Source organism: Cariama cristata, unplaced genomic scaffold, assembly GCF_000690535.1.
Source record: "Cariama cristata isolate BGI_N322 unplaced genomic scaffold, ASM69053v1 scaffold21251, whole genome shotgun sequence".
Classification (NCBI taxonomy): Eukaryota; Metazoa; Chordata; class Aves; order Cariamiformes; family Cariamidae; genus Cariama; species Cariama cristata.
Window position 1 is genome coordinate 33,666 of NW_009601272.1, and position 10,597 is coordinate 44,262.

Below are 10,597 nucleotides of genomic sequence, written 5' to 3' on the forward strand. Positions count from 1 at the left end.
GGAGACATGTTAGCGGTAATGGCTGCAGAAGGCCAGGCTAGGTGACAGCAAAGGAGAGAAAGAGGGGCTTCCAGGATTAGAGCCTCTACCACAAAGAGGCAGTGGCTGATGGCCACAGTGGAAACAAGTGACTTGGGCAACAGCAGAAACCAGAAAAGGCAGGGAAGTCTGGAGGCTAGAGCTTCCTGTGCCACCTTCTCCTTTTGAGGATGAGCTGCTACCTCTTCCTCTGCCTGTGTGAGGGGAATAGCTCTGGCATCCAAATAACAGCCACAAATGTAGAGAGAGCTAGGTGGAAATGCCTCTATGAGAGGGTGAAGAACCTCATGCATCTGAAGACATGGCAAGTGCTCTGAAATAACCCACTGAAGCATGTGTGAAGAACTGACGGTGAAGCAGTGATCCTTTACTTCATGCTCTGGACATGTCTGGTTGCTGTGCTCTTCTCCATCAAACCATTATGTCAAGACAGCCTGTCAGCTGAGGCAGGCAGTTCACTCTCAGACAGGTCCTCCTTGTGCCTTTGCTGCCATCCTCACTCACACAGTGAAGCAATGGTGTTGTTCCTGCTGCAGTTTGTGACTTCTATAAATCTTTGGTTGTCCTAGCCGTTAGCTCAGTGTAAAATAGGGAATAATAAATATTTATTCCCATAATTCCTACTTAAGAAGCTGCATTCCCGTCCTACTGCAGCCTCTTACAATTGTACCACTTGGGTTATCAGTTGTGGCTGTTTAATAACAGTGTCTTTCGAGCTCTGAAGAGTTAATAGGGGCAGTTGCTTCTAACTTGCATTCCTAACTTGCTTCATCAGGTCCTTTCAATACTCCCTCCTCAGCCTGGGAGGAGTTTATTTTTCTGGAGAGTTGTCATTTGCAGGGAGCATACACCAGTCAGTCACCAAGCCAGGCACCACTCTTCAGAGTCACTTGAAAGCTTCAACATACTTCACAGGAAGAGAGGACAGGCCTGCCTTTCCCCAGTAGTCAATGGCACGCACTCTGTAAAAGCCGGAGACTGAGCTTCCTGCAAATGAAAAGGTTAGAAATGGTCACTGTGAAAGGCTGACACCTGTGGTGCTTGGAGGATGAGAAGCAGGCAGTACTCCTATAAAATGTAGCTCTGTGGAATGGGCTAGGGAAGCGGTGAAATCAGTTCTGTACTCTATGTAAGTGTGTCTGTGCCTGTCTAACTAAAAATGATTGTAAATTCCTCATGGTCAAGTACTGGGTTGCACCAAGGACCTCCTCTCTCCTCATTAGGATTTGCAAATACAGCTACTTCCAGTCCCTTTGGAAGAAGGCTATAACACCTTCTGCAACACACAACTAGTAATTTCCTTTTTTCTGACTTACTTTTTTGCCTGAATTGTGCCTTTGGAACAGGTTATCTGGGAACAGGATCAAGAAAGAAGTAGAACAAGAAGCTGACTGAAAACTCTCTGCTCAACTCAGGAAGCAGCACCACTTGCTCCAAAGGTATGTGAGTTGATATTCTGTGGCTCTGCTGGTTTTCATCTTTGATCCAGTTTGAAGAACACAGCCTTCACTAGCAGAGTCTTTAACCTCACAAGCAATATAAATGTTTTTTTCTCATCTATTTACTTGATTTTTATGTGTGCTTTAGTATTTAATTTTTTTCCTAAAACAAAAAGAATGCTAGAAATAATGACTGAGAAGGAAGTACCTGGCAATAAAGGCTGCTGAGAGGTGAGACTTTTTCAAGCAGTCTTTTTTGGTTTTGAAACAAATAATTGAATCTGGTAGGTTGCCCAGATGTGCAGCACTAGATGATAATGAATCCTAATTTCAGAGATTTGCCTTAGCCATGATTTACAGTCTTTGCTTACCTGTGTAGCCTCTACATTGCAATAATAGCTCTGAACTTTATTATGCACCCATTGCTGATGCTGAGCCTGTCTAAGGCTAAAATGAGCTTGTGTTTCTGGTAAAAACCTCTCTGAATTGTTCTTTATTAGTATCACTTTAAGGCAAGGTCTGTGTGTGTTTCACTCAGCTCTGACCAGTGCTTATCAGTAATACTTGCTGGACAGTCACATTGTGGATTAGACCACATTTGGTCGAAAAAGCCCAAAAAACAACAAAAAAAATACCCAAAGAAAATATCACTACCTTCTTTCAGCATTTTTCATTGGGTTATGTTTTTACTGCATCTAGGCTCTACTTGAGGAGAAATGACCACAGGCTCTGGGAGAAGCTTTGCCTGTTTACAAAGATGAAACTCACTGCCCTCTAATGTGAAACATCTAAAACTTAGGCAGCTAGTCAGGGCTAACAAGAAAGCTCTAGGAAACAGGAAAGAGAGGAGTCTCTCCTTGGCTAGGTGTTCAGATAGCCAGGACAAACTGTCCTACAGGAGGGCCTCTTCTGTTCTTACAAGGGAGCACCTCAACAGCTTAAGATTGCCAAGCCATAAAAGGGTACGGGAACAGGGACAGGTGACCATGATGACAGTAGAACTGCAGCCTTCCCCTGGAGCATCTTAGAACACGATAAATGCAAGACAACCAACCGCTCCATGAAAGGTGGAAGTGACCTCTCACTTATTTATGTGTTGATGCCATATCCTTACGTAGTCTAACACCTCAAGATTCAGTGCTACAAAATAAGTGTTACCAAGGCAGTTTCCTCCTACTGCCCTACCCCAAGAGCATTGTACAAATTTAGGCAAAGGCATGGACAATACCTGTGGGACTGAGATTAAACCTCAGACTTGTCATGCTGTGAGTCTAGTACCAACAGCACAACACCAAGGTCTGGTCATGTGGAGCAATTTTTTTTTTGTTCTTATTTTTGCCTGCTTCTACAGCAGCTACAAATAGAGACAAAAGTGCTGCTTTGCCTCTCAGGGAACTTGCCAGGCCCTCAGCTCAGTGACTTTGGTTTCTGTGACAAGGAATTGACTCATGGCAATAATACTAATAATGTCCTCATGACTATTTGTCAATTAGTGCTTGTCCTTGAGAATAAGGCTTTCACTGAGAACGTGGTCCTAAAGGACCTATTTGTGACAGGGGTGTATGTCACTAGCAAGCTACGTAACTTCAGTAGTTACTAAATGATGTTTCGCACACTCATGAGTGGGACTATTAACATGACAGATTACATAGTATGCGTATTCTTGCCTCTACCCGGACTGTAGACCCAGAGAGTGAATATTGTGTCTTTGGCATTAATCCGCTGGTATGCTTTTCCATCTGGTGAGAACTCCACTTCAAATGTCTTTATACATCTAGAAAAGAAAACCAGACAGCTCAGTAAATACAACTGATAATGTGGTGAGCAATCAAATCCTACTCTCAGGACCATTTCAACAAAGAGGGCCAAAAGTAGGAAATACTCAGTTGACTCATTCCTATCAAACGTGGGAATTCTCAGTATAAGGAAGAACCACAGCTCCAACAGCCCACAGAAGAATAACCAGGCTGACTTGCTATATTGGGTACTTGCAGCATTGCATACTGTTAAGTATCTTTTACTCCCAAACCAGGGTTATCAAGGCTGAAGACTAGCCTGAAAAAGAGCTAACTCAGTCCTTCCTCAGGGAGTCTGGATGTACACTGGATCGCCTCTAACAGTTCACCTACAGAGGGCTTCCAGTCTAATACATCTTGCTAGAGCAAGGAACTTGAGGTTATCTCTTCCAGTTCACATCCCTTACAGGGATGTGCAAGATCCCACCTAGGCACCTGCTGCTAATAACAACTCTTATCATGGATCTTCCTGACTGCTATGCTGAAAGCAAGTCCCTCAAAAATGCCATTGGATACTAGTAAGCAACAGGCAGATTCCCTTGCTCAGACCGCAAATTAGTCAGGGTTGCTCTCCGTAGTTACTGCATGTAGGTCCTACAGTTCATTTTGTCAGACAAGTGCACTGTAGCATCCCTCAAGGAGCAAGCCGTCATTAATTTGTGAACTTGTTTCACTTTGTAGGACTGGTGGCAACTTAGGGAGTAATGGGCTGGTAAATTGGTTATACAGATTTTATTTTAAAAGCTACTTACTTTGACTTTACACAGCCGTCATCCCACAACACAATGACCTGCCCCTTTGTGAGAGCGATCAAGCGAACATCGGTCACCTGTCCAGAGACACATGCCCATGTAAGAAAACTGTACAAACCAATCAGTCAGGTCAGATTTGTGTGTTCATCCTTCCTTACTAATTATTGGCTTTCATTCTTTCCATTGAGATCAGAGGAAAAAACAAAATTCCTGGCCCTGTGGCTTTGTAGCCTATGTCTCCAACCTGTCAGCCTTGCAGAGGACCTTCAGAGGTTCTGGGCATCACTATGAACATGGGTGGGACTGAATGAGTAGATACAGAAGTCTAACCAATGACATCCATGATTCCATTTTATTTTTAGCTATCAGTTATTAACTGGAGAGCTGTTGTCAAGCCTGGTAGCACATGATGTGATTTTAAAAAGGATACTGTACTTTCCAGTACTGCATTATTATTTTCCCACCATGGATAAACTTACATTTATCTCAGTGATGGCTTCTATCACTTGCTATGAAATGCTTTATCTTGAATCGTGCCTTAGAGAGCCTTCTCATCAAAGGAGAGAAGAATTGTTTATTTACTAAGTCTTACTTTTAACAAATAATAGTCCCAAATGCTAGCCCAGCTCTTCTTGGTGAGACTTAAAGGAGGAAGCAGCTTCTAATTTGGTGAGTCTGACAGTAGAATACAACACATACTTGGTCAGGAACAGATCTGGGTCTTGCACAGATGTGGATAAGAAAGACTGAGGGAATGGGAAAGTCTTGCTTCAGTGTCAGGATGCCACCTTCAGGAAAAGGGAATGGGCCTGCTGCCACCGGGTCCTGTGGAGCCAAAGAGAAGTGTTGTGAATAATCTTTCATACAGCACCTAAAGGCCAACTGTATCAGTAAAGTGACCGTGTATTACTTTGGGGCTGTAAATTTCCAATAGAGTTGGTGTTGATAAGTGGCTTACAGCCATCAAAGTTCTTCAACCTGGGCGACTTTTCTGCCTCACCTGTTTTCTAGCTCTTCAGGAAACAGAGAGTTTGTCCATCTCACAAAGTGGGTTGATCACAAATGCCCTTTAGGCGCGATCTGTCACTTCTAGTAACCTCCCACGGATGCCTTTCAGGCTAGTGGTCTTTACAAACCACACACCTGTCTCTTAGCTATGGATTCCCAGTGTGCAGTGAAAGCTATTGCTAGCAACGACAGCCACTCAGCTGGTCTCTGAGAATGAGGTTTCACCAGATGGCCAAGGACATCTAAAACCTTGCTGCTGCCCTGTTGAAGGAAGATCTGATGGCTCCTATAGTATCTCACAGGCCTTAGCAATAGTGGGTTACGGTGACTGAGAAAAGAAGACATAGTACTGTACACGAAAGTCAGAAGGCAATTACTGTCTATGGGTCCCAAAGGGCATAAAGGTAGCCTCCTTTATTTTAACCTGTGGGTCTGAATGCATAGAGAAACTATGGGAGAGGGAGCTTAAGCGACAGGCTGCTCACATATTCTCACATACAGTAAGTAATCTGGGCATGGCTTTTCTCAGTGGGGAAGAGAGGAGTCCTTACTCTTCAGTCCCCTCTGGGGTGCATTCAGAACTGGTGAGGATGAGGGGAAACTGCAGACTTCCCTGTGAGCCCCTCAGAGATGCCAAGTGTCTTCCCAACTTGCACTGGATAGTTTTCACCTCAGGGAGCTGTATGTTTTCTCTTATTCAGGGGAGTTCATTTCAACTCTCTAATTCAGGAATTTGGCCCTTCTGTAATATACATAGGGCCATGTGACTTATTTGGGGAGACTGAACAGAAGGGGTTTCAAAGCTCAGTGAAATTTCATAGAGAAGGTGAAACTTCCTCTGGAGCAACTCTGCCTCCTGAGTTGAGGGTAGGTCAGTAGCAAAGAGGTTAGTCACCTACATTTAATCCCTTATATAACATAAATGCAAAGCTATCAGTTATGCATCAGCTACATTTCTCTGCATGACTGCAAGTGCATTTTCATATGTATACTAGATGCGCATGACTGTGGGCTAAGGAAATTCTGACTACCTGTGCTCATTTCTTGTCTCTCTAGTTGTAGTTAACCAATTCACACGCACTTTACCCATACAACACTTCAAGCAAACACATGGTCATACCTCAGCATCCCTTATTTGCTGGAACTGTTCTGGCAAAGGAAAGTCAGGGCTTCCTAGCTTTTTCCATTTCAGGTAGGGATTGGTTTGGTTGTTATCCAGGTAATATGTCACATACACCAGCTCTTTAGGAACACAAATGAAAGAGAGTAAACTCTTTACTTGGATTTAAAGGTTAACAATAAATTTATCAGAAGGTGCTTGCTTAAGTCTAGCTTCTCAAAAGTGACTTCAGCACTTCGAAGCCTGGCTTCCACTGGAAAGTCACGAAGCTAGCACTCTTACAAGGCTCTACAATTTGTATTTGCCAAGTTTAAATTTCAAGCTATTACTTCCATAACCAGAATTTAAACCCTCTTATTTTTTGCACAGGTGCCGCACACATTTGTTGGACAACTGCATCAACTGTGTAATCATGTGGTCATGTTGGCTGTCTCAGAGTCATCCCAGTAAGGGAATTGTTGCCTGGCAATATCCAGCCAAGGACACTGAGATTAATAGCTTTCCAAAAAGGCAGCACTTGCAGCTGCCATTAAAGGCAGCGTCAAAGTGCAGGCATTAGGAAAGAACCGTTCCTAGAAGAGCACCATCATGTCTCAGAAAATCCGGGAGTGCCCAAAAGATGAGAGAGAAAGGTAGCAAATGAAACTCACTCTTGCAATGAAAGGCAACTCAGCAGAAGTGTTTCAGCAGACGTTCTATCCTAAAGATCAATTACCTGAGCTGCCTACATGATGTTTGTTTACCTCTAAGTTTGGGGAAGTGGGTGGCGTTCACTGTGATGGTGCTGATGTTGGATGAAGTCCTGTTATCCTCACTTGCATACACCAGTACTGTAGCTTGCCAGCTGTCTGAAGGCTGCATCTCACTTGGGGTGTGCACAGATGCCAGGACACCAACCGTGCTGTTTTGAGTGCTTTCTCCTTCACTGCTATTCACTTCTGCAAAAATCTGCTTTTCTCCTTTAAAAAATGTGACAATTCTGTAAGCATCACTGCTAGTCAGTCCTGTATCAGCTTCTGATACAGGAAGAACCAAAACATGGGGATCTATAGGGTCAGCTATGTTCTGGCTTATTTTACCAGGTACAGCATTCAGTCAAGCTTATTTTACAATAGCAAAGCATGCATATACTACAGCAGTTCTTATGCTTAGGAGTTCAGCTAGCAACATCTAAGCATGTAACAGTGAATTAGGATCTTCCTTTAGTGTGCTGCATGGGTCTTCCAGCTGTGGGGACTTCTTAAAGACATTTGCACCTTGATGTGATGGCACAAGAGGGAAGTACTGGTCCACAAAAAAGAAGTGGTTGGCATACAGAGGGTAGAAACAAAGCAGTAAATTAAATAAAATGGATAACAGACTGTCAGGAACATCTCCTGAACTATTAATTTCTCAGCTGAAATGTCATTTCATTTTCTTAACACAGCTGGTAAACAGAGGGTAGGAGAAATCTTGCTTTTATCGATGATGGGATGGCTTGAATAATCTCTCTTAGGCAGGGATCTTCTATGTAAAAGAAGTTATTGGTGTACTCTTTAATCTTACTATACCTAGCAGTGCCAGCAAGCCCATGACAGTCAGCACTGGTTTCCGCACCATCTGGACATGAGGTGGCTTTGTATTGTTCATCTGAAAACGTGCTGTCAGAGTCCGTTGTGTGAAGTAATGGGGGTAGTAACTCAAGAAGGCATTGTCATTACTCAGCAGTGTGTAGTTGATGGTGTTGTTGGCTTTGGAAATGAGCAGGTTTTGATGCTGGATGATTACCTGCAAAGTCATAGAGAAGATTGAACTTCACCCTGGAGAAAATCCAATAAACACACAATGTCTATTTTTTAAAAATCTTTACAGCATATTGAAAAGAGCTCTCACTCTGCCACTCAGAAAAGTTTGAAGAACTAAAGTGTTCCTCACTACTCTTGGAGAAACTATTCTTTAGGTGATACATTAATCACTGGAAAATTGGAAGTATCCACATAGTTTTGCCAGTAAAAAGTCTCTGAAATAACTATTATCAGTAGTCTGCCTAAATTATGAACGTATTTCCTTGGCTACTGCACCACAAATTATACTCCTCTGTCTTGAATATTAAGTTACTAATCTGGATTTACCATCTGAATTAAATCTAAACAGTTCTCCAATTCTGGAGTTACCTTGTACCCATTACACAAGTGTCTTGGAGGTGGTCCTGGATTCTCTCCCTCAATGAGTCATTTTACCCACTTGATGCTAACATGGAATTAGTTCTCCTGGTCTTTCACTGGTTGCTGTGCTGCTTTCCTGCAAAATGTCAGAGCTCCCAAGCTCTCCATTTACCAGATTGTGCCTAAGTATCAGAATCAAACAGAACTTCAGAAGGCTGACTACTGAAAAGGTCTCATAATTGTGTCCCTGATGTAACACAGGGCTCCAGCTCCTATTCACCCAAGTGTTAATTTTCCATTGGATGTGTCTTTTTTTCTCCCTTCATATCATCATGTCATTATAAACACTGCTGTTTGCTCTCACAAACTCCCTGCAACGCAGTCAGTGACTTGTTGCTTTGGAGAAGACTATTTCTGTATGCAGACTAAAGGAGCTGGGAGCCTTTGTCTCCACAGGAGCAGCTGTTAAGACCTGTCTTGTTTCTGGGTGACACACATGCTCCCAGCTTTGGGAATTACTACTTTGCACAGGAGTGGTTGGACTCTGGATGGTGTGTGTATAAGGTAGTGGCTCACAAAGCAACAGGCCTGCAGTGGGAACCATTGCTATGCAGAGGCAAGAGCTGAGCTTGCTCTAGAGCCAGACTACAATTTCTGCAGCGCCAGGAACGCTGAGCATTCTCTTCTCCTTCTGCTTTTCTGATTAACAGCAGTAATTACTAGCAGTAATCAGTAAGACCATGCATACAGTCATTATCCAAAACCAAAGAATGGGCTTATGCTGAGAGCTCAAAGGACTTGTTAATTATACCTGATGTCTCTTGATGAGATAAACTTATGAAGGAGATAGGAAATAATGTCTCACATAAGTCTCACATAGCTACCAGTAGTGAGATGATAGCAGTACTATTACATGGAGAGAGGATGTATGGGTATAGTCTTATCAGGTGGATCTCGCTGGATCTAGTATCTGACACATTCTCCAATACATGGAGGGCTAGTTCTCAGTTAAAAGGAAGATGAAGAAGACTAATACAAACTAAATAAAGCTGCTGAAAACAGACTATTCAGGAAAACCCCAGCTGCATCAATAGGGAGCTCTCCTCTAGTTGGATCTATTACTCTGAGTAGCTGCTTAAAAATTGACTGATAGTCTAGTTCTGCAACTGCATTGATGCATCAGGAGACCCTGCTGTGATAAGGCTGTCAATGAACTGAGTTACCTTTACAACCATAGCTGCATAGGTCACATCAGCTCGCCACAGTTGCGGAATGGACCATCCAACCATTGGATCTGCTTCATCGTTGTATATGGGAACAGAAGCAAAATTGGGAAACAGCTTCTGAATTTGTTCAACTGCTTCTACTTCTTGTTGCAAGATGTAGAGAGAACTCCCACCTCCCTGCAACAATATTTCATATCTGCTTAGTGAAAATGAACAAACAGTAGTAAACACAGGCATAACATACAGACATAAACATATTCCGAAAACGTGCTCCTGGAGCCCCCGAGGAGCTGTGGGCCAGACAGTATTTGTATTTTTACTTAATCCGTTACAGCATGTGCCATTTGCATGAGCTTCTCCTAGAATATAAAATAGAAAAAAGGTAGAGGAGTTGTTTACCCCACGGAGTTACGTAAAGGCAAATTTGCTTTGAGTTGAAGTCTTGCAATGTCTTCAGAGTTTTGTTAGAATAGGTAGCCATGCTTCCTGCTATAGGCTGGACATTCATCTGGAAATCAACTTCATAAATCAGAATAAAATGTAACTTGGAATGAACTGATTAAAAAAATAGCCTTAAACTGAAATCTTGGACTGACCTTCTTATGGAGAGAGATGTAGTCCAGCCTTACACCAGTCTCCCCTGTGAAGAAGTTGGTTCCATTGTAGCAATGACACAGAAGACTCCAGCACATGGGTGATTTGGGTAAGGGATGGAAGGAATCCCCAGGCCCTCCAAATTTTAGTAGAGGACTGGCTGCTCTTAATCCTTCTGAGCAAGCATCGTAATAGTTGAGAAACCCTGAAGTCCAAGCAGATGCACATATCAAAGATGATAACTCAAAATAGAACCTTGATCTAAAACTACAGGGAGATGTTATAACTCTGTTATTGCATTTATTGGCAGGACCTCACAAACTGGGGCTACTGTTTCCTATGCGCTGGCAACACAAGAAGACATCAGCTGTATTCACAAGGTTCTTCCAAAGGTCTTGTGAGGACAGGTTCCCAAAGCATGCACCTGTCAATGAACAATTTTCCTCTTACTGCACTGTCCTGGTTTGGCTAAAACAGGG

The 10,597-nt window shown here is 42.9% G+C and overlaps 1 protein-coding gene across 1 annotated transcript; it reads right to left on the reverse strand.

Annotated features, from left to right (window-relative positions):
- Window positions 1-301: 301 nt before the first annotated feature.
- On the reverse strand, window positions 302-10,323 carry IDUA (iduronidase, alpha-L-; the record flags this gene model as incomplete). The annotated part of the gene is made up of 9 exons (XM_009710402.1): window positions 302-1,026; window positions 3,152-3,252; window positions 4,027-4,103; window positions 4,726-4,851; window positions 6,155-6,276; window positions 6,898-7,113; window positions 7,705-7,921; window positions 9,522-9,701; window positions 10,121-10,323. Coding segments are annotated over 9 exons (1,343 nt in total), but the record flags the coding sequence as incomplete, so codon positions are not given.
- Window positions 10,324-10,597: the final 274 nt, after the last annotated feature.